Raw genomic sequence first — 25,006 nt, forward strand, 5'->3', positions numbered from 1 at the left:
GAGTCAAGGATAAAAAACGTTGTTGGCCCACCAAGAACTTAAATTTGATAAATGCATTTTGTGGGATATTTTATTTCATTGATGCAGCTTTATGTAAAGTTTGTTTAATTGATTTCTGTGTTTAGAAAAAAAAAATCTGTGGCACTGCCATTTACCAATATATCCACCTAGGGAAACTCTCTAAAAACAAGACATTTTCTTTTTAATTTCCGCAGGGATGTCAACAAAAGTATTGAAATATTTTTTAATGGTCCATTTTCCTTGAAACTTACTTTTTTGCTCTTGTGACTTCCTAAAAAAATATGTTTAAAGAATCAAATCTTTTTTCCAAGAAGATACATGAATACAATATGATTTGTTTGTCTTTAAATTCTTGTGCTACACAATATTGTCATCATTTTCTTTGTTGAGTTCTTGCTAGTAAAAAAGCCAAAGATGAACTGAACTAAACCTGATGAGAAAAATCATGCAAAAAATGTCAGAACTTCACTGGAAGCTGAAAAAGCTGATGCAAAAGAAAGGAATCATCTGGAAAATAAGAAGAATGTTTCAAAAACTGCAGAATTACCTAAACGTTTTCTCCAAGTTTTATTGCAGGTGAATCTTAATTGTAATTCCACTAAATACGCAACACAAAACTTTTTATTGGGATGATTTTATTTTTAATAAACTTCCACAAAAATAAAGCAAAACAACACAAAAATGGCCCCCGTTGGAGCTCAGCACATAACTGAGGTGTCCAATTTGCATTTATTTTTTAATTTTTGTCCTGTGTTAACCCTAAAAGTATAAATAAATTTAAAGAAAGCCTTCTAAAACGTCTTAATTTTAACTCATGATTTGTATTTTTTTTGTGTAAGATTGTTGGAAAAGCAAGCAAGCAAAATCTTTAATAAATGTTCATTACTTTCTTTTGCCTTTTTCTTCTTTTGCTGTGTTGGTAATTGAAACCTGGTTCAACTGTTACTGGGCTCTGAGTCACCGGTCAATATTCGGAAGCACCTGCAGCTTGTGATGCTCTGCAAGCATGCAGCAGCTGTCTGTGTGGGTGCGCCGCCTTGAATACTTTTTCCATCAGCTGGTGTACTGGCTGAGCATGTGGTGGCCTTTGGGCCATGTGGTCCAAACAGCCAAACCAGGAGCGCCGGTGACGTTAATCAGCTGGTTGGAAGCTGAATCAATTTTAGAAATGAATCATTTCTTTGTCGATTTGTAGAAAAATGGATGCCTGCGCTTGAAACCTCCCATTTTACTTCCCATTAATTAACTAAAATAGCATAATTATTGAATTTATTGATAACAACAGGACAGAAGATTTCCACTTACAGCATTTTCTGCTGGACAGATGATTGTAGATCTTTATCCATCCTTTATCTGATGCTTTGTGGGACAGTTTAACCAAAGTAACTTGGATCATTTCCACAGTGAAGACACCAAGGTGTTCCTTAGCTGGCAACAATTTAATCTCTTCAGAGTATCTGGGTTTAATGACATTTCTTCCAGTGGAGCATGAAACACCTCAGCAGAAGGGCATCCACTGGCATACTTTGCAGATTTCTAAACCTCGTTGATTGGCTGCTCCAGGATTGGTTAATTCTACACCAAACTGGTCCTGGTGTAGAGCCTATCTCTGATAGAGACACCATCTATGTACCCATCAGAAGATGGTTCTTCCAATCACATTAAACCAAAATATAATAGGGTCCTTTCAACTGAAGGCCCTTATAAAATCAGATTTTGGCCACATGGAACATACTGTGAGTATAAATGGGTAAAGGTGAGGCAAGGAGCAAACCAGCCCAACGGTAGAAATGTGAGGTGTTGCCCATAGACAGGCTCACAATAACCATCCAGAAACTTGTTGCTTTTTGCTGCTTCATGGTTTTACACCCCCTTTCTATAATCACCCTCCTATCTCCCCCCCTCTCTCTAACATCCCTCTCTCTTCTTCCCTCCTTTCCTTTTCCGTCCAGTCCAACACAAAAGATTTTCAAACATGATTGAAATTAATAAAGTTTGGCCTCGATAACAGAAGGGGTTTATTCAGACATACCTCGGGTTTGTCAGAAGACTCATAACCGCTGTTGTTAAAATAAAATATGTCCAACATAAGAGGCCTTCAGCTCTTATCTGTTTGCCCAGCTGTTGGACAGGACAAGTCTCTGCAGCTAAATTAATCCATTATAAGGCCATCTGGATTATAAGGGGGCATTTAAGGCTTTTAAGTGCCCCTTTTCGTGCGGATGATATATCTAGCAAATAATCATATTTTAATTTTACTTGTTTTAGAAGACACAGCTCTGCTAAAATATAGTGGAAAAAACAATTTTGTCCCAATCTTAATGTGCTGCAAAAGTGTGCAAGTCTGTATGTTTTTGCTTACATGCTTTTGTCACCGTCTCCATTTTTCCATAAATTATGTCCATTGATCATGATATCCAATGGAATGTGGGACTCAGAAAAGGCCTTTTTTCTAACCTCAGGCAGGAGGCAGATTTATCTTCAAACAGAATTGAATGGAAAATGTATGTAAAACAACAAGGTGGTGTTGAGAGACTGGCGTTAAGCTGGTGGCCATCTTGTCTGATCTGTGCTGTTCAGATGTTTGTTTACATTTGTCTATGCTCACCGAAGGGAACCGGAGTTTAGTTTAAACACCAAAGTTTTGAAAACAGGATCATATTACAGTTAATTGGAAAATCTAACTTAGACTCTCATGCTGACATCTGATCACCTAAAGTTTCCCATTAACCTTTTGAATCATGCTCAGCATTGAGTTTTACTGCACATCCTGTTTTGTTTAATGTTTGATATCTGATCATCCCCGGTTTGCATTGTGGGAGTGAAATATGACTAGGACTTTATGGAGGCATAAAAGGATGAGGGAGGGTGGTTCCATCCAGGGTTGCCAGTTTTAGCAGTGTTGGATGTACCCTCCATTAGCCCATTTGGATAGGTCTGAGATAATTGTGTCCAATGCTAATGGATACGCTGCTAATTATAAAATAAGCGTGACAATTACAGCCACCTGAAGGTTTTAATTTGTTTTGTTTATTATACAGTTTTACACAGAATCATCAAAGTGGTTCACATTAACATAAAACAGACTTTAAGCAAAGATCCAATGTGTGTTTTCCACCAAACAGAATAGGCTTAAATAGAAAAAACAAACATTTTGAATGTAGAAAATAGGTTTTTGGCCAGTATGGCAGACTAGAGAGATTTCAACACACTGCCCTTCTCACTGTTATCACATGTTATAACACATGGATGAAAGAACATGTTTTAAATTTACCAGTCACATTGACAGATGTTCTCTTTTAATCATAAATTGCCTTCTTGCTAGTCAATCTTATTAGTTATCTACCCCAAATATTGTTTTTTGTTAGGTTAGGCACACTTAATTATTTTATTATAGCAAATATTAAACAAATAAAACCACTGTGTTTACAATTTTTTTTAGAAAATTAAATATTATTACATTCAGAAATACTTATTTTTATTTAAAAGTCCAATAACACCAAAGGGATTGCAAAAAAATCAACATTTAGTTGAGTTAGAGTTTTACCAAAAATTGTAATGGTTTACATTCCAATTATTTTATTTTTTTTTTCTGTGAAGAGTAAATTCAATATTGGATGTAGTGAAGTGCTGGAAGCAGCTCCCATCCTGACCCTTATTTTGAAAGTCATGACGTCACTGGCATTGTTTGCCTTGCCGTTGGAGGAGTCACGCTGGTTCCTCGCTGGCAGAGTCCAGCAGCCGGCTCTGGAGGAGCGGAGCCAGTCTCAGGCGGGACTCGGAGCAGCTGTTGCGGTGTCCGCTCAGGCTCAGCTCAGGGCAGGGCAGGGAAAGGGAAAGCTGGACTCCAGGGGCAGCGGGGCTGTTAGTTCACGTGCTCCAGCAGCAGGAGAAGGTCACATGTGGCCAAATTTGGTCTGCCACTTCTGTATTTTGTTTTCAACTTCAGGCATTATTTCAAGACCTTTCCCTTGACTGGATTGGTGGACGCTGTGGGGTAAAGTTGGGAAAAATTTTGCGCCTAAACGCAAATGAGGCTGTGTTTGCAAACAGTCGCGCAAAGACAAACAAGCGAGGCGGCGATTAAGTGTCAGAATTGGAGGGAGGAACGCTGCGCGGACTCGTGATTATGGAGACAACTCACTGAAATGTCATAAAAGCTGTGATGCAACTCTTTCTCAGGACGCAAGTGCACTTTTAAGCTGCTGCACGGCTCCCTCCAGTTTTACGCAGGGCGTAGACCGCACAACCCCGCAACTCAGCGCGGAAAAGCCTCGCGCTGGAAGACGCAGGAACAACAACGGTGGTTTCCCAGACCATGGCCGCCACCTCCCGGGACAGTTGCCTCTGGTTGCCCTGGAGACGGATCCTCATTGCGCTCTGGCTGTGCGCGCTCGGGACGCGTGGAGCCGAGGATGGCAGCCCTTTTAACGCAGAGGTAAAACAGAAAGGAGTCATCATGCAAATCCAACAGTTCCACTTAGAAACTAATTAACTCAGAAGCTAAGTTCTTAGTTAGAAGTCCTTCTGATATATGGATAAATGTAACTCTCTATTTTGTAATCTCAGGGAACTGAATGCCTAAAAGACAGGATAACTGGAAATTGAAACATTTAATCAAAAGTTAAATAAGGTTGAACTTCAGCTTTGCATTATTCTTTTTTATTCTGATGTTGCAATACTTTTAAGGTATAACATTTTCTCATTTTAAAAGTATAGGCACTTTATAAAATACCTATTTTCTGAGAACTCTAACCCTGGAGAACAAAGACATCAATTTTCTTTTGGGCTTCGAAATTTAGTTTGATCATTTATTTTTTCTGTTTTTTCATTTTGGGTAGCAGTTATAAAGTTCTAATAGAAAATGTGAAATTTAAAATAAGGAATGTTTAAAAATAACAGGGATAAATTTGAACCTGCCCTCCAGGGTTAACTTTTGAAATTTGTTGAGATAATTCTCTTTCTCTGTTCTGTGTCTTTGCCTATTTTTTTGTTTTAGTTGCTTCATATTTTTAACTTCACCTCAGGTTCACCTCCGGTAAAATAGTTGGATGCTTGCTCTGGAGTTTTTCTGTGGTTTTCATCAATCAGGGATTCCAAATTGGCCATCAACACAGGCGTGTGTGTGTGTGTGTGTGTGTGTGTGTGTGTGTGTGTGTGTGTGTGTGTGTGTGTGTTCTCCTGAGTCATCACACAAAGTGTTTCCTCACAGTGTGACCAGAAATGAAATGTTGTTTTTTTGACACAGATTAAAAAACAAATGCAATAGGAATTATTCGAGTTCTGGTTAATTTTTTTAACTTAACTAAGTTAGAACTTTCATCTTCCTGCAGATGATTCAAATGTTGTTGCAAAAAGCAGTCCTTCCCATTCTTTTACAAGAGAAAAAGTACATGTATTGACAAAAATACAGACTTTTGACTGGTAAAATAAAGAGCCATCTCTCGACAACCTGCAATTTTAAAGGGGTAATATGTGAGTAGAAAACTGCACAAACAGGAAGTGAAACCTGAACATCCAAACTGATCTTTCATGGAGTTTTTCATTCACCATCTAGATTTGAATCCTGTGTCTTTGTGGGAGTCTTTTCAGCTGGAGAATGCCCCTCTTTCAGCTTTTTAACACAAACTTACATGTTTCAACACGAACACTCCTGGCTCTATGACATAAGACAAACCATGTAAGGAACTTTCCCATCAACACATTGCTGTTAAGTTGCATTAATTATAGATTTTTGTTGTTGTATTAATGTTTTCTTTAAGAATATACTTGTCAGAAAAGAACAAAAATAGTCCTCAAGTGAAAAAGAGAGTTTTGTGTTGTTGCGTGTCTTCATTTCTGACCTTCTTCACAGACTTTGCTTCAGATCTTTGAAAGTTTCAGGGATTTTTATCTTTTTTTTGTTGGCTGTTTCAGTTTTCTGTTGAAAAGTTATTGCCCATGAAGTAATTTAGTGGAACCTGAAAAGTCATCTAGATTTTTTTTTTTTTTCATTTACAAAGGGTTGTTATTGATTTTATGACTGGAGGTTTTTCTGGGCCACAGTTCAAATTATGATCTCTCCACCTCCGTGCCTGACAATTGCAGCTGGGATATGTTGTCAACGTTCTAAATGTTTTTATGGATGGTTGATGTTTTCTACACTAGACCCAACTGCCCGTACGGGTGGATCCGGGCTGTCTGAAGTTAAAAATGGGAAAATTTGTGCGGGGCACTCAGACTGCCTGCATGAAATATCAAGGACATGGAGCTCTGAGATACAAATCTGTTGTTTTCTGATCATTTCTTAAAGCATTACACATGCTAATCTGGGATGAACCTGTTGTGAAAATCTTTATTCCATAGGGGTAGCTTTGTCTGACCCCAGCAAACCTGTAGATTTGGAGCCACAAACAAACAAGGTGCACCTGTTTCTCCTCTTATCCCATTGGAGTTTAAAAATTAGCCACGTACCAACGATCCAGCAAACGGTGGGAAATATTTGTCAAGGCTGAGTGTGAAATCCCCTTCTGACACTGGACAGAGAAGCTGACTGACATCCTCCAGCATGTTTCTTTGGAATGGTGTGAAACTGTTGGGGTAATTTTGGAAAGAGTAACCTCCTTCCCCCCTCTCATCTTCAGGAAGTAAAGGCGAATGATCCTCTGATGTTTAGTGAAAAAGATCTAAACGCTGAGCTTAAAGACCCACTCCGATTATTTTTTTGCTGTTTTGAAACCATTCCCAGTTGTTTTGTAATCATGATTATGCCTTTTTCAGCCAAAACTCCAAAAAAGTTGTGTTGAGAAAGGGTGGAGCAACCCCACCCTCCTTTCCACTCCCTTGCCTTTTGCTGAGAGCTTGAAGCAGGGAGCTTGTGGCCCGCCCATTGTAGTTTCTACAAAACAAATAGGATTTTTTTCAGACAGCATTTTTGCGTCTGATCCTGATTCTGATCATTTGAATAAAGGAATACTCAGATAGGCTATTTTATTCTGAATTTTCTAAAAAAATATGTTCGCCATCATCAGAAAAGTTCTACAAGAACTTGTTAAAAACCCTAAAAATCCAATTTTCATAAGTCTCTCCTTAAAAATCTCAAACTTTTTCTATTAAACATGCTGCATGATACAGTTTCAATCATAATAGGAGAACTGTTAAACCTTTGGAAACATAAAACATTTAATAAAGTATTAGAAATATAAGTGTGTATTTTAAAAGTAGCCTGTATTTTCTAAATAAACCAGGATTAGTTGGGTTGAGTTACAGTTACATTAAACAGGCAGCATGGAGTTTATTCATCTGGGCAGCAGTCCTCAGTTCACATTTGGGCTGAAGGCTTTACTCCTACTCTGTCTGGACAAATAAAGAGGCAGTGGGAGGCTTAAAGAACAGAAGACACAGAAAGCAGCTATCACACAGTGACCAGAATGTGCGATTATCTGGTGGAGAGGTCAAAAGAGACACCTGTAATTCCTATTTTTAAGAGAAATGACCCAGATGAAGGTGTGGAAAGTGGGTGGAGGAGGTCAATCTCAGCTGTGCAGCATGTGACGGCTCAATGTGGCAGCTGTTCTCTAACTGTGTGCGACTCCAAGGCATCTTTGGAAGGACAATGGAGCCTCTTGTCTGGAGAAAAAGAGCCGTGATAGAAAAATCATGCATGAGAGAGAAACGGGATGTGGACGGAAATGCTGATGTGATCGGACAGGATGGGGAGAGTGTGGATCAGCAGGCTGGAGCGCCTAACAAAGTGGGAACCGGAGTAATTGGTGATTTATTTCCACTTCCTGTTCGTGCGCTCTTTGAGTCCACGTAATGTGGTGTTTGTGCTCTGGCCACACCCCTCCAACTCCCAGGCTTTTAGCTGTGCCTATCACAAAGATTCATGTTCCTGCAGGAATTGGCTGAGGTACTTCATTCATTCATTAGACCCTGCATTCATTTGTTTACATTATTCCTGTTTTTTCCTTTTTTTTAGAACACCTTTTATGCCACATTATTGTTATTATTATTAAACCTATTTTGCTGAATAATTCAGTTGTAAATGTTTTAGATAATCAACAGTTTCAGGTTTGTCTTTTTTTATTTATATTTTTGCTCAAGGAAACACCATCAGCAGCACGGCCGCAACAGGAAATACTTTGTACTTTCAGAATAAAGCATTTTGATAGATAAAGACGATTTTATTTTATTGTAAAGACCACATAGCTCTTTATGAACTTTTATTGCTATTGGGATTGAAGTAGCTTCAGTAGAGGTCACTATGGCTTCATTTGACACCTTACTTGGTTGGACTAAACCCTCTGAATCTTTTTGGGTAAAATTAGAAGAAAAGCCTCAAGGCGATGTGAGGCTTTATCTTCCCATCTCTGTTTGGATTCCCGTTCCTTAGGGACCACTCACACCAGACACTCCACATCCAGCCTGAGTACCTTTGTCCCAAAGAGCACTTCATTTAGCTGTTGTGAGTGCTTCGTTGTGCGCTTGGCCAGGATTATGTGACCCATGACGAGTCACTTTGTAGAGGTGGCTCAGAGAACAGTCCTGTGGAGTTTACGGCTGTCTACAGACTCGATGGGATCAGTGAGCGTTGACCATAAAGTAAGGCCCTGAACAGCAAAAACCGTAACCATTAAGGTGCTCTAAAAGACACAACATAGTGGAAAGAGGAATGCACTTACACTGTCTCTAAGCCTCAAAACCCTTCTTTATCTATGATGGAAAACCAATGTAAAAGTACATACTGCCACCTACTGGACAGGAAGTGAAACAGTCGTAGCTATTGTTATCTATGTACCCTTTATTCTCAAAGGCATGGATTGCCTTGCGTGTCTTGGTCTTTTCCGTGTATCTGCTGCCCTAATTTGCTTTTTCTATGGTGTTTTCTGTTCCTCTTCTTCTTTTCTGTGCAAATCATTAGTCAGACACTACCTGTAGCAAGTATGCCAATGTTTGTGCCATTTATTTCCATTTCTGTAGATGAAATTAAATTGTCAATAAAATTCTTTGTGTCTTTAACATATTGTACTTTAAAATGGTGTCATAACTAAAATCAGGAAACTACTTTAACGCCGGAGCTTTAGCTCCAGTGTGGAAAGTCTTTTGACTAGCGTAACTTTATGCGTTACGCAACACAAATCCAGCAGATTCCCAGCAGAGAAAACTGGCCTTACAGTGATATGCAACACTTTAGTAGGTAAGTGCCTATGCAATCCATGTAAAAGTGAAAAGTGTGGCATAATGGTGCAAAGCCATTAGTCAAAGCTGCTTTACTGGAGTGGAATCGGCCGATTCATGTTGATCGTGTAAACGGTCAAAGCGTTGCTGTATGTCAAAGCGTTTGTGTTATTTAAGTGTTGCTTGCGACATTTTATGTCTTTGAGGGTTAAATGACTGCGACCTGCCAAAGTCATCTGTGATTTACAAACAGCAGCCGTTTTTAATCTCAATCCAAGAACGTTTGGGGGCGGAGTTTGAAATCAGACAAATTCAATTGTCTCCAGGCTCTTTGTCTGCGTCTATTTTCCGTCCCAGTCCTGCGCTTAGTTATCCGTCCTCTCGTGGGATTTTGGCGTCTGAGACATGGCAGCTGACCAAGACTTAGAATAAAAGCTCTGTGAGTGTCTTGGCTGACATTGCATTGAACACACAAACGTAGACGCACACACTCCCACACTGGCAGGTTTTACAACTCCTTGTATATTGCCCAGCCTGGTTTTTTGGCAGGTAAGCTCAAGGACTCTCTGAGAGGTCATTTAACAGACGAGGCCCAGCTCGCACACACGCACTCATGCACACAAGTCGGCCATTCCTCGTGTTGTTTTGTTCCCCACCTGATGGATGAAGGAAGGTTAGTGATCGGGCTCAAGTGCTTTACTGTTTTAGTTGAAGGTGTGGGGGGTTCATGTTCTTCCATAGATCTTATCAACAGCTTTGAAAGCTTGGCCTTGCGCCGATGGATGGAACAAGAAGAATATGTGAGGATTCACCTTCAAACACCCCATAAAGACACAAACATCAAAAGACATTTAACCTTCTGATCGAATTGCTGCAGCACATCGGTGAGGAGATCTGATGTTGTGGAAATGCTCCTGCCGGTTCCTCCTAGAGGAGGCTGGTTAGTTCTCTTCTTCTCAGTATCTGCTGAAGCTGTTATGTTACATCTATCCTTCATAAACGACACGTTTTGAATTATTAGTAAGAGTTAACAGAAATCAATAGTATTAACGGAATAAGCAGCTTTTTAAGGATTCCTATGCTTTTAAGAGATCTTTTTTCAACAGATAAAACTATCTTCTCTATTGCAGACTAAGCATGAAATCCAGTGAGTCCTTGACTTACACCTGGATTAGGAACCACTGCAGCTTTCTGGCAGCACAAACCAAACACTCAGATCTGAGTTGGTGTTGAATAGATTTTTTATTTTTTTTGACATGATCCAATCAAATATTCATCAAAATCTTGAGACAGATAAACGTCTAACAACGATGCTGCACGTTCATGTTGTATCGGCCCCGTCTGTTTATGCATTTCCGTGTTTTTTTTGTGTTTTTATCATGTTCCTGTGGGATTTTTCTCATGATGGAGGACATATATGAAGAAAATTAAGGTCAAAATTGCATTTCTGGGTATTATTTTATTCAAATAATTGGGAATCAGGAGCAGACATAAAAAAATGCAGTTTGAAAAAAAGCTCATTTGAGACAGAAAAAATGCTGGGTGGGCCACAATGCAACAGACAGAGGACGGGGGGCGGCACTGCTGTCACTCTGCAGAAACTCTTTTCTAGACACAGGATTGTGGATTTTGTATAAAAATGGTATACTGATAACTACAAGACCACTGGGTCTTTTAAAACAGATCAAGAGACGATTGGAGTTGAATGTTTTGAGGGTTTATCGATCATTGGTTGGGGGACGTGTTCACAATTTGTTTTAAACTGAAATCAGGACATTTTTCAGCTCCTCTTCAGATTCTACCATTTTTATGGCCAAATATAGTTCAGAACTAAATGTCATATCTTTTTTCAACTTACCAAGCAACATCCCAGTAGACTTATCAAATAAAAAGACCACACTCCTTTTAAAACAAAGTTTGAATTATGATTCTGTTGTAAAGTTGGACGGTTTTAAACATTCAGAAATAGGGCTTGACTTTACTATGTTTTAATATCCCCTTTTAGCTGTTACTATGGAAACTGAACTCCATTGAGTTACTTTTAGTTTGCAACTCAGAGTTTAAAGTAAAATGAATTTGACTTGGATGAAACTCTCCAAAGATTGTAGGGTTAAAAACCGCCATGTTACTCAAGATGACAGATCCCTGACAGACCTTTGCTGCTTTTTCATGTCTTCTCAGACTCTGAAATGATCAAATTGTTGTACCATTCCATTCTGACAAGACCTGATTGACCATCTTTAGCTAAATCATACTGAATGTGCTGTCAAAGGTTTGGTCACAGATTAGTTGTCCTAATCCCCCCACCAAATTCACGATTGGTCCCAATGTGTGAAAGTGGTGTGTTTGAGGCACTTGAGTATTTTCAACCAAGTGAAGCATTCCTTCTCCTGGCTGATTCATCCAAAAACACAAAAGCAGAAATCCTCCTCATTTTGATCTTTTCTTGAAACAGAGCTAACTGAAGGTGAAGTTTAAACCGATGATTTGGTCTATTTATACAGGCTAATTACAGTGGATGAAGTCAGCAAATGACAGTCAGCTGAACCAGCGACAGGACAGATCCCATTCAGGAATTAAGGATTAGCAGCTGGGAAAGGTACAATTAGAAGCTCTTGTGCAGTTTTTCTTCATCCATCCATCTGTTTTCTGAACCCGCTTAATCCCTTCCGACGTCAAGGGGTTGCTGGAGCCTATCCAAGCAGCGTTTAGGTGAAGGCAGGGTACCCCCAAGACAGGTCACAGGTCTTTCTTTAAATGAATGACAAAAAAAGATACATGGCCCCCTAAGTTTGCCCCCTCTCAGGGTAACTTTTGGCCCCTGTATTATCACCTCAGTGATCAATGCCCATCCTGCCCCCAGCTATAGCTGGAGTGTAAACAGATAGCTCAGTTATGGATTTTTGTTTTTTTTCCAGTTTGGCTAAAGATGGCATAACAATAATGAAAAGACCACTGGGAATGCTTTTACAATTGATCAAAAGATGATTTGAAAAAAGAAAACGATTTGAAAAAAGAAAACGATAGTAAATCCTGCTGTTAATGTAGATTTTTTTTAATAATATCAGCACAATGACAATGCAAATTGCATTGTTTTAGAAATAGAAGTTAGTCAGAAGCTAGCTTAAGCATTATTTCAAACCTTCATAAAAAAACAGAAGTTCTGTTTTTACGCCCCTGCAGGTGTTGGTTGGAGTTTCTCCGTTTTAAGCAGCAGAAACTGCTGTGCTCAGAGACTCCCAGGAAAACTTATATAATGTCATCTAAATTTAGAAATCTCATTTCATTCAAATGTTGCTGCTGAACATGTGGAGACGTTGCCTCCATCCTGGCATGAATTATTCATGTTTGGTGAAACTCCAAAGCATACAGAGGATTAAACCTGGTTCTGGTTTGAACACAGAGAACACGCTACTGGAGTTTGGGGGCAGTCACCCATCGAGTCGCTCATTTCTCCGGCCGGGAATGCGCACATGTTTGTGTGAGTAGAAGTAGTTGCGTTGCGTTACAGGATGTGCACACACATATTTGGGTGTGTAAAAGTGCATCAGCATGTTTTAAGCTTCCTTATCTGAAGACAAAGGTGAGCTGGGGTCACTTCCAGTTCAGACCTTACTACATCCCTTCCTGCCCCCTGCATTCCCCCTACACACAGACACACCCCACACACACATGCCTCACTCCACTGCTGAGAGTTGTGCTGCAACACAAAGAAGTTGTCTTGTTACTAAAATAAATTCCTCCTTAAGCTCTTTTTTTTGCAAACAGGTTTGTGAAAGTTTGATTTAAACTTTGGGGAGAAAACAGGCTCCCGTTTCATTGATATCCAACAATAAAATACCTTGTGGAGTCTTCATCTCAAGCGTCTTTTACTTCAGATGTTCGGACTTCCTGTTGATGAGCACGTAAACTACAAACATGCTGAGTTCAGTTGAAGCTTGACAGACTTTTCCTTTTATTTTTTTAAAGATGCTCCTGATTTTGATGCTGAAAGCATTGGTTGGATGTCTCCAGCTGCGTATTTGATCAAATGTTATTAGGAATGTGAATATTTTGGAATCTGAATATAGGAAAAAGTAAACGGCGTATACTTTTTCTATACCTTCCTCGAAGGCCCAAAGCACTTAAACTCATTCTCATACATTCACACACTGATGGCGGCTCCGCTGCCAAACACTGGCGCCAACCTTCCACCAGAGGCAAGGGGTTCAGTATCTTGCCCAGGGACACTTTGATATATGGGCAGGCAAGGTGGGAATCGAACCTGCAACCTTCCGACCAGAGGTCGACCGCCCTATCGCTGCACCAAGGTGAAATGAAATGGGAATATCTCAATGCTAGCCCAGATTAGGACTGTCTAAATTCATCAAATTGCAAAGGAAACACATTTTCTTTGTTTCTTCTGTTATCTATGTCAGGATGGGAGACACTGGAGAATCCTTTGCAAAAGCAAAGGAAGTAATTCAGTCACAAAGATGTTTGTTTTCACGTTTAAAACAACACATTAACTTATTTTTCAGCAGATCCTTATGAAAGCTGCACAGCTTGTGGGCTCAGTAGACTTTATTTTCTTGACGTTATTGATGCAATCAATACATGAAAGTGCAATAAGGATTTAAAAGAAGTGAGGAAAGTCAGTGTTTACTTTTCTTTTTCATTTCTCTGCCTGGCGTTCTATAATATTTCACATCATCATCGGCTGCATGATAAAAACGTACAACACTTTGGTCCTGATGAAAGAAAATATCCAGGTTTTGCTGTTTGACAAGCAGCCTGAAGTTACGTGCATGTAATACGGGTGCGCACGTGATTACAACTGAAACAATTCAGGTTTTTTGAACTGTTAAACCAATTTTTTCACTTAGGAAGGAATGCAAAGTCACTCAAGTTCCTCTGATCCAAGCAGGAACTTCAGCAAATAGTCCCTAAGAAAAAAAACAGAAACACAATAAGAATTTAGCTGACTTGTGCTGCAGCGACATAAAACTTCCTGCAGTGACTTTCTGCCCCAGCTTCATCTTCGTCAGGGTCACAGGGAGTCTGTCCCAGCTGTCAACAGGCGAGAGGCGGGTCGGTCCATCATGGGATTACACTTAGGCAGACGTGCAGGCAGATGTTCCCTCCTGCCAACATTTTTCTGTGGGAGAAAGATAGATTATCCAGAAAAAAAACTTCTGTTCCGTGTACCCTTGCTGATGATTTCAAAAACACATTTCTATTCATGCAAGTCTTTAACCCTAGAGCGCCATCGCCAGTTGTTTTCACCCAAACAAAACTATTGACTTTAATTTCAATGTCAGGTGTCAAGGAGTTTGTGTCTTCACCAGAGAAGTCTCACATGTACCAGGAATGGGAGGACCAAAGACCAAGTTTCTAGTATTATTATATTCATTTTTTTAGTAATTTCTCAAATTCCTATTTTTTCAGTAATTTTTGAGAATGTTTTTAGGGAACTTCCTGTTTTTCTTTTTCATTTTGCTACACATACCACAGTTGAAAATAAACGAAAACCGATCTAATTTATCATGTGTTGTCATGTTTGATCTATTTTTTATGGTATTTACTTTTTGTTAAGTATATTGTATATCGGTGCCGTTGATGGTGTAACTTTTTATAGTGTAATGGCTTAATCTAGCCTTTTTCTGGTCTGAACATTTCATGTTTCTTTGTGTTGCTTTTTGTCTTTTTGTTATAATTTTATCTACTGGATATTTGCATTATAACATAAAACCTCAAATGAAATTTTCACTTTTCTAAACTCCTCTCATTTTGGTTCACATGAGTTATAATAGGCATGAAAAAGGTTTAAAAAGGTTGTATGAGTCTAGAATGTCATGCAGTATTTGTACGACAAAAGGACAAACTTAAGGAAGTCAAAAAAGTGGAGGGAATCAAACGAAATTAAACTGCTTTTTAAGATAATTACAATTAAAACCCTTTTTGCTTTTCCTCTCTTCCTTTTGTCTCCTATCAGTCATAATGAAGTGCATTCAAGCAAAACAAACTTCAGACACAAATGAAAATGTCAGCATTTACCACACACTATGTGTTTATTGCACAGCTACTTGGTAAAAAAATACATTAAAGATGAACAAGAAACAGTAACTCTTAGCCTGACCATTAGTTGAGGAACCTGAGATAGTCAAAATAAGTTTTATTGTTTTTTTTCAGCTGAGATCACAGAAATGTTATTTCTTTTGTCAGGACTCTGCCTTAGAAGAAACAAAGAGAAGCTGCTGTTTTACAAAAGCCATTTGTTTAATGGATGAGAGCGCTTATCTAGCAGTGAAGACGCTATCAGGGCCTGTCAGACTCAGCTCAGCTATTGGTATCAATCACGGCTGAAGTATTGATCGGGGCAGACATTAGAGGAAAATGAAGGAAAATGATCGCTGTTGTTTGATGGAAAAGGAAATCTTCGGTCTGACTTGACAAGTTTTGGGTTTTGGCCACACAAGAGCTGATAATCCCTTATTTTTTTATCTTTGAAAACAGACACACACATTTGACCTTCGACCTTATCTTTATACTGAACCACCAGGAAATAAACAGAGGAAATCAAAGGATTTCTTTGAACTCAGGGGGTGGGGGGGTTGGGGGGTTATGTGAAAGATTCACTGGGTGGTTTGTTTTTCTCACTAACCAGTTAGCTAAACACAAAGACACGTGGACTTGTGGTGCAGAGTTGGTTTTGAAGTTCAAAGGTGCAGGGTCTTTGTCAGGGACTCGTCTCTCTTATGAAATATGGGTGTGATCACTAGTCTTACACGATAGTCAGTCTTTTTTTTGTTTAAACTGGGAGTGTGTGCTTGTGTGGAAGTATCGGGTGTCCCAGACTTCAGCATGAGAGGGCTGCTCTGTGTGGGAGTCGGTGCGTGCACACGCCTGCAGGATTGGGTTTCGATAAAACAGGTGGGATGGACTTTGCATGATGTGGGATTGGATCAAGTATCTCGGTTTCTCCCTCCATCTGTCATTAACCTCCAAGCCCCCCAGGCCCACCCGCTCACATGCAGTCAATGGAGATCGTCCCCCTCTGCACCCAGGAGTTCAGGAGAGCAACTAAACGCTGGTGTTAACTGAAATAACAAAGTCCAAAATCCACCGTGACAGGAACATGATTAAAACTGGGAAACCTCAAACAAAGTCAGTAACAAGGACAAATATGGCCTGCAGGTGTGTCTATGTACACTTCGGGTTAATGTGTAATGCCAGTGCATGTTGGTGGGCAACTGAAACCCTGTCTAGAGAAGGACACGAAGCCAAAGTCAACAGAAAAACTGTAACTTGTTTTCTTTAGGTTAAACATTAAATGAAAGGTTGTTTGCTATTCACAGACATTCCATAAAACCACAATTTTTATCAAGATGTCACTTTGAAGTGAGTGCAAAATACAGCTAACTCTGCTTGATAAATCACTTCAAATAAGGCCTTAGTCACAACCGTCCTTACAGGTGGATGATGGCAGACTGCGGGTGAAAAATGTGCGAGAAACGCAGGTGGCCCCCACAAAACAGGTTTTTTCTATGCAGGCAACCGGTAGTGGTCAACACTTCAGTGAGACGCATGTGGCATTTCATGCTGCCTAACTGTTAGAGCGTGGCTTAAGGGCAACGTATGACAGCCATGATTGTAAGATTGCAGGTTCGATTCCCGCCTTGCACGCCCATGAGTCGAAGTGTCTTTGGGCAAGACACTGAACCCCACCTTGCCTCTGGTGGTAGGCGGGCGCCTGTGTTTGGCAGCGGAACAGCCACCAGTGTGTGAATGGGTCGTGACTGTAAAGCGCTTTGTCCTTGTAGGAATAAAGGTGCTAAAGAAGTATACGCCGTTTACCATTTACCATAACTCACATTAAACATAACCAGGGCTCGACATAGCCATTTGTCCGCTGGCCCGGTCCTGTTTTTCGAGCAGTGCGGACCACAAGACTTTACTTTTCACTTGTCCGCTCGGGCCACTAAAATATCTAACGGTTTATATATTCTTCACCTTTTTCAATAAAGTAAATTTTGCGAAAACGTGTAGATTTACCTTGTCTTCATAATTTAGTTTTTCTGCTAGTCCTGTGTTCAGACTTCAAGGGTTTCTATGGGAAACCTTTGATCACTTCTCCTTCTCTCCCGCCTGCGCGCGCGCGGCTTTCACTGCCGAGCACCACGCGGCACGCGCTCACTACTTTTTTTTTTCAAACTTTATTGAATGTAACAATTCAATACAAAACAATGTTAAACAGCAACAACAAAGGCACAAGCCAGTGGGTTATTATTACATTTGATTATAAATCCGACACCGTCACTGAAGAGAGACTGAAGCATGTCAGAGATGTGGAAGACATGGCAGGAATAGAAAGGAATATGTTAGATGGAGTAATGGGTATAATTAGTAGTATGGACAGCAAGATATTTAATGAATGCATTGAAGGTGAAACTGTATCCACTAAGCTTTAAGCTGAATGTCAAAGAATCAAAGGCAACTCCAAATACCTGAATCTCAGACTCAAATGCAGTAGAATGTTAAACTACTTAATTTAGTTTTTCTTTACAACACTGTAAGCAGTAAGTATTTCTTGTTAGCTGAATGATCTCAGTTAGACCTGCACAATATGAGGAAAACTCGCGATATGCGATATCAGAGATTAAAATTGCGATAACGATATAATTTGCGGTATATAAACAAACAGCAAAATAACCAAATAACCATTCCCAGTTTAAAAATTATACTCCAAATGACCCACGTTGACATAGGTTACAAACATCTAACACAGGGGTCGGGAACCTTTTTGGCCAAGAGAGCCATAAATGCCACATATTTTGAAATGTAATTTCGAAAGAGCCATACAATAATGTAGTGTCCCTTCCCCACACTGAGGCACGGAGACTTAACCTCTTTTAAAGTTCTTTATTCCGATTACTGTAGACCGCAACAAACGCCGTTCAATTAATTCAGCAACTCCTGAATCTCTCCCGCCGACACGAGAGCGCTTCTCCCAACTTTATATTCCCCTGCTCCCGCTGCAGCCCTCCCATTTCCCTTATTCGACCCATAGCTGAACCCCATTGGTCCAAACTACCTAACAACAGGCTGAGCGACAGAACTGAGGGCCAATCAGATCTCTGCTTGACGCGTTCAATGAACTCCAGAACTTTTAACGCGGCCCAACAGCCATCCAACTCAGTCCGCGACAATTTGTTTAAAACTAAATATACAAATGAATGTGTGCATTTGATGTAATTTCAACATTTTTAAAGTACAATAAGTCTGTGGATTCTTTTTAATAACATTGTTATTCTATTGCTAATAAATGATGAGTATTTCTCGTGGTAGTTTTGCTGATGGTCTAGTCTGGTTGATACGTGGTGAGTTTCTGCTTCATGCAGACGTTGAGACTTTAAACGTGATCGTAGGTCTGAATGTTCAGTAGATGTGAGGCAGACGCTCACATGCAGACGGGGAGCCAAACACACACTCACACGCTGCAGTGAGTGACGGGCAGCGGGTTTTACGTTTTTACAATCCCTGCGCGATTCACCTGCTGCCGGTCCCCACAACACCTCAGCCCCACCCTCTGCTTTCTCCCTCACACATCCCGTCCCCGCATCTGCGCGCTCTTTCTCAGAGACGGGAGCGCGCAGTTTTAGGCACGGCAATTCACAGGTTTCCAGCTGGTACAAACTCTGTGAAATAATAGATAATAGTAAACTGATAGCGCTGGCGCAGATTTCTCTCTCTAAGCACTGCTACTACTGCGCGCCTCTGGCATCGCATCGCGCCCGAGAAGGACTGGTCTAATGAAAAAAAAAAAACTATAATTAAAGATTTGTCTGCGAGCCACATGTGACCATCAAAAGAGCCATATATGGCTCGCGAGCCATAGGTTCCCGACCCCTGATCTAACATAACAGGGCTCCATCTGATTGGTCAACAATGTGAAGGCGTCCATCCGATTGGTCAAATGCATTAAGGGATTTATTTGATTCGTTAAATGGTTCAAGCTGCCATTAGATTGTTTTAACACATTTAAGGTTTATGATTTATTGCGATATTTGCCGTTAGAAGCACCATGAAAACTTCTGAACTAGTGTTACCTACTACACTGCAGTGCTCTCTTCAAAACATCTGAAACAGACTAGAGCAGATTTAAGTTTGATATGTTCTATTTTCAGTCATTGAAAAGTGTAGAAATAAGTGATGTCACCAGAATGCACCAAATTGCACCATATTAAAAGTTTCCGGGGGGGCATGCCCCCGGACCCCCCTAAAGATGCAAGCACCTGCGGAGCGGCGGGTCCCGCTATGCGCGGTGTCGGGCCAGTAACTTTCAGGCAGGGCCAGTAAGTTTCAAAAACTACTGGCCCTGTGGGCCAGTGCAAATTTCTGGGCTATGTCAACCCCTGATAACCCTTGTGCTATCTTTGGCACGTTAACATTGGCAGTTGGGTCATCTAGACCCACTAGACAGTGCTCTGAACCTTCTTTCTTCAATGATTTGTGATCTTATCGCTTAACAAACTGGTTAGGAGGGCCGGCTCTGTCCTGGGCTGCACACTTGAGTCCATCGAGGAGGTGGCGGACAGGAGGATGTTAGCTAAGCTGACATCCATCATGGATAACCCCTCCCACCCCCTGCACAAAACTGTAGAGGCGCTGACCAGCTCCTTCAGCACAAGACTGTTGCACCCTCAGTGTAAGAAGGAGCGCTACCGCAGGTCATTCCTCCCCACAGCCATCAGACTGTACAACACCGTGTCAAAGTGACACTCCACAGTCCCAGGGGTGTTTTTCTGTTTAGTTTAGTCATTGATTCATTTACTTTTGTTGTAGTTGTTTTTCAATTTTAAATTGTTTTTTGTTCCTGAACAGTTGTTTGTTTTTGTTCTTGGTGTGAACTTCATTAGTTATTTCTGTATTTTGAAAAAATTTGTAATGTTTTTTTTACAGTTTACATGTTTTGCAGACCGCATGTTTTTTTACACTTTTGCAGCTGTATTTATTTAATATTTATTTCTTTATTTAATAAGAATCTCATTTTTGATAATAATTTTTCATAATAATTTTAGTAATATTTTTAATTATCTAATATAAATGTAATTTGTGATGTCCTTTATTGATGTTATATTATATAGATTATTTCTGAATGTCGTGTTGCTGCCACAGATAAATGAAATTTCCCCATTGTGGGATTAATAAAGTCATCTATCTATCTATCTTCCCTGGTGTCCATGGATTACATGAAATCTTTCCACCTTTATCCACCTTTGTCATGGTAGAAAGAACACGTCAATGTAAGGGTGGGGTCATCTAAGATGGCACAAGGGTTAAAAATACACTTACCACTCACACAAAAAGGTACGTTCCATTTTTGATGGTCTCCCTTGAAGTGGCTGTACGAGCCTCAAAAGAACTGCAAGATACACCTGAGCTCCCCTTAAGATGCAGTCGCTCCTCTCTATGACCCTCCACAGGCCTGGACAACCCAAAAACCTGCAGCGCCCGTGCAGGTCATCCCCTGTCCAGATGCATGTGACTAAAGCTTAGCAACTATCGTTGGTGTCAGAAGTTTCCTAGTTTAGCCTCTAGACTTCATTCAACGATCACCAACCTTTAAAATGTTTTTGTTATTTACTGATCTTGTCAGCAGTGAAGTAAACTATCAAAATATCATTTGAAAAAAGCTGCAATGTCCAAAAATTGCATCTTATTTTGGTTTTGATTTAAATTGAGGAAGCTGATGTCTTTACATGCTGTTTATGTCTTTGTCAGTGTGTTCCTATTGGATCCTCTACAGTTTTGTGAATGAATGTCAGGAGGAATAGAGGCCATGAAGGTGGTGCATCAGTCTCTTACATATCTCTTACATATATATATTTCTAATCCCAGGTGGGAGTTCAGTTTTTTTTCCTTTGTGGCTGCAGGCAAACTGCCTTAAACAAATCTACACCCTGCATTGGATGACATGAATATTTATGAGATATTTCAAACCAAAATCAAAGTTTTGTGCATATTTGGATCAATATGACACTTGATTTCACAAACATGAGTAAATGTGGAGTCCAATTGAAGGCTGATTGTGTGTGTGTTAATATCCACTCTAACTCTGCACAACGATCATTTGATTCCTTGCTGTTTTCTCCCCATGTCTCCAGTCGTGGTTGAGGATGTACGGTTACCTGCCTCAGGCCAGCAGACAGATGTCGACCATGCGATCCTCTCAGATTCTGTCCGACGCCGTCAGCGACATGCAGCGCTTCTACGGCCTGCAGGTCACCGGGCAGATGGACCCTCAAACCATCAGGTCAGTTGTTAAAAATGTGAGCAGACCACTGCAAACTTTCACCAAATTAATATTTTATAGCTTATAGAAAGGCAGTGAAGTGTGAAAAGACGAGTAGATCTAAAAGCAAAGATTGAGTTTGGTCGGACTTTTCTTCCAAAAGGAATGCTTGGAAGAATTTCTCTAGCTCGGCTTCACGGGACATAGCAGCACTTGTAACATCATCCCCCTCCCCTCGTCTTCTCTTCTCCTGGGGGGCTTCACCCTCTCAAACAGACACTAGCTAACTCCTCACTTCTTTCAACTCTTTCAGCGCCATGAAGAGACCTCGCTGTGGTGTGCCTGACAAGTTTGGAGGGCAGATCAAAACCAATGTTCGGCGGAAACGCTACGCACTCACTGGACATAAATGGACTAAGAGCCATCTCACTTACAGGTAACAAAAATAGAAAAAGCCCCCTGCAGCAGACCTGCAGAGCACCAAGAAGCTCACACTTTGTTCTGGATGAAAACTACTATTTATGTTTATAAAAAACAACCATATCATGTGAAGAATGTCAATGAACTTTTGTCTCAAGTTTCAAACAGCTTGAAAATGAAAAATAGTTGCCTCTTACTGATAAGTGTCGCTGGCCTTTGATGTTTCTTCTCCCCTTTGTTCCCTCAGCATTCAGAACTACACTCCCAAAATTGGGGAGTATGAATCTTTCGAGGCCATCCGGCGGGCCTTCAAAGTCTGGGAGAGGGTCACGCCACTCACCTTTGATGAAATCCCCTACCAGGAAATCAAATATGGACGCCGCAAGGAGCCCGACATCATGATCTTCTTTGCGTCAGGGTTTCATGGAGACAGCTCCCCGTTTGATGGGGAGGGGGGCTTCCTAGCTCACGCCTACTTTCCTGGACCTGGGATGGGTGGGGACACACATTTTGACTCGGATGAGCCGTGGACCATAGGGAACCAGAATGTACAAGGTAAACACAAACACGTTTTTCTTGTAATGATGGGATGGTCAATGTGTCACCAGAGCGTTTGTTACCGCCCAATGCACACCAAAGCAGCAGCAGCAGCTCAGAACAGCAGTGTCAGTCTAACAATTCATGCTAAAGACGCCAAACAAGCCAAAGGCTGGTGTGACTCAATGCTCACATTTGGTTTGAGTTCTAATTTTCCATTATCTCCACATCGACCTGGCAAGCCATAGCTGGAGATACACAGGAAACAAGTTCCAGCCATCAATATAACCTTCCACTACGCTTTCAAAATAAAAGTTTTTTTTTTTAAATGATGGTGGCGTAAACGTTGTGGTTTTGCACCAAAAACTTTAGTGAATGTTTCACCAAGGACAACTACAGGACCATTTCTGAAGCATAGAAATTGAATGAACTCCAACACTGATTTGATAGAGAAAGGAAGTGGACAAACAAAGGGTAAAGATGTGTGCGTTTGAATCGATGTGCATTACACATTCTGCTGCTGCAAAGCCACAACCGTAACATTTTCAGCCAGAATTCCGATTATGCGTCATTCACACTGAGGGTCATAGTGCACAATAACAGCCTGTTGGTCAGAATAATTTTCTTGTTTATTTACTTTTTTTTTTTTTTTTATGGAGCCCGAGACCTGACATGTGTAAAAAAAAATTTGTTTCTAAGAAATAATGAATTCCTTGCATGCAGCCTGAATGTTAGAAATGAGGAAATTAGAGTGTAGTATAAGTGGATCTCCTACGGGGAACTCACTCACCTGAACACCTCGTGTGTACGGCATTTGTATGCAGTCAATAAATAATACTGCCCTATACTCTGCAACCTTTAAGATGCGTCTCGTCTCTACAGTCCTCCACAGACCAAGACAACCAAAAAAACCCGTACGGGTCAGTCCCTGTATGGTAGACTTGACTAAGGCATCAATTATGGAAATGTGTCTGCCTTTACACGTCTGATGTGTTTCTCCTTCACACATTTCTTGTGTTTTTCTTAATAAACTATAACAATTATATTTTATTGAAAACATACAGATACCTCTTCAAAAACAAACAAATGTACATTTTAATAGTTAAACTTGGTCTTGTTGTCTGGTTTAAAGATCCTAAATTAAGAATTCTTGCTAAGACAAGTGAGCAGTTTTTTTGATCGTATATTGTTGTCTTTTACCCAACCCTCCTCTAACTTCTAATGATCCTGCTGTGTTTGTGCACAAACACAGAAGCCCCTGCTCCTCTAAAGACTTAAATCTCTGCCAGGACTCATTTATTCATGCTCAACTTTCATGCTTTCTTTTATATGAAGCTAAATCCTGTTTCCAGTCCCGACACGAATGTTTTAAATGAAATGAATCTCAAACACAAGTGACAAAGATTTCTTCCAGTGCTCTCATTAATCCCTCTGACAAAATGAGGATTTTTTTTTGCAGCGGCGGGCTTTCCTGCCCTGTTATCTACGCTCACATCACAGAGCCACACAGCTAAGTGGGGTGTGTGGGATGTGTTTGAGGACAGATCACAGGGAATGCCTCAGTAAGTGGGAGAATGTTCCCACTTACTGGAGCTCTAGACTGGTCCTCTTTTTCCTCCATGCTACTTAAACAGCTTTAAAGCAATGTGCAAGTAAATTACAGCCTAATCCCAGTTTGGGTTCGTCCGAAACATGTCTTATTAGTCAAACTTCATATAACTGCTATCAGGGGATTTGCAACTTCTTTGAAGATTCTGATGACATTTTGTCAGGACGCACGTGCTTCTTGATCCACTGCTCGTTTGTAGAAATAGTTTTTGCAATGTCCAGTTTGCAAATGTTTTTTTTTTTTTTTTAAAATGACTCTGTGGTGCAGCCAGCACCCGTAACTGGCAGGAAAACAGTTCTTGAGAAGTTTTCTAGTCATGAATATAAGTTAAAGTTACGATGTTCATGACTTTCTTTGTCCTTGAAGCTAAATGAGCTTCAGCCAATTTAATGCAAGTGAAAACCCATTTAGTGATATGTTGAAAAAACCACAGAAAGACAAAGTCCGTCTCGGTTTGAGACAGTCCCCCAGATCAAACATTGTTTAATTTTGTGAGACATAATGTGATGAATCTGCTTTTCTGGTTTAGAGGAGATTTTCTAATTTAGTCTGAGCCCTCAGGGAAATTTTTTCTGGATAAAAACCTGCAAAAAAATTACTTTTTTTGTGCTCAGATGACACTAAAGCCATTTTTTTTTTTTTTTTTTTTTTACTGGCAATGCACCAAGCAAATTCTCTAAAGGATGTTTGGTTGTCTAGGTGCCATTTCTTTTCTGGGATTGTCGTTATTAAAGGTGAATAAAGTGTTTTGTTACAGAGAAAGACAAAGCTAGACAACAAGTTGGCTGAACTAACTGTACTAACTTGCACATTTTTCCTGCTTTTCTTTGTCTCACCAAGCGGTTGTCACGGTTACATCACAAAGACCTCTTTATCTGCTCATCCTTTCTTCATGCATCTTTGGCAAACTTGCTGTGCTCTCTTGAGTTCGAGCTGCGGCTCAGCATGTCACCGATGGGGATAAAGTTACAAGGAAATGGACAAAT

At 40.3% G+C, this 25,006-nt stretch overlaps 1 protein-coding gene across 1 annotated transcript in view; it reads left to right on the forward strand.

The window, feature by feature from the left end:
* Positions 1-3,784: 3,784 nt before the first annotated feature.
* The window catches only part of mmp15b (matrix metallopeptidase 15b), a 30,786-nt gene continuing 9,564 nt past the window's right edge, over positions 3,785-25,006 (forward strand). Inside the window, 4 exon segments of the mRNA NM_001104883.2 lie at positions 3,785-4,459; positions 21,327-21,475; positions 21,768-21,890; positions 22,122-22,429. Of these exon segments, the coding sequence (NP_001098353.1) occupies positions 4,340-4,459; positions 21,327-21,475; positions 21,768-21,890; positions 22,122-22,429 (700 nt within the window). The 5' untranslated portion in view covers positions 3,785-4,339.

This window comes from Oryzias latipes, chromosome 3 (assembly GCF_053564925.1).
Source record: "Oryzias latipes strain Hd-rR chromosome 3, Olatipes_Hd-rR_3.1".
In the NCBI taxonomy this organism is placed as follows: domain Eukaryota; kingdom Metazoa; phylum Chordata; class Actinopteri; order Beloniformes; family Adrianichthyidae; genus Oryzias; species Oryzias latipes.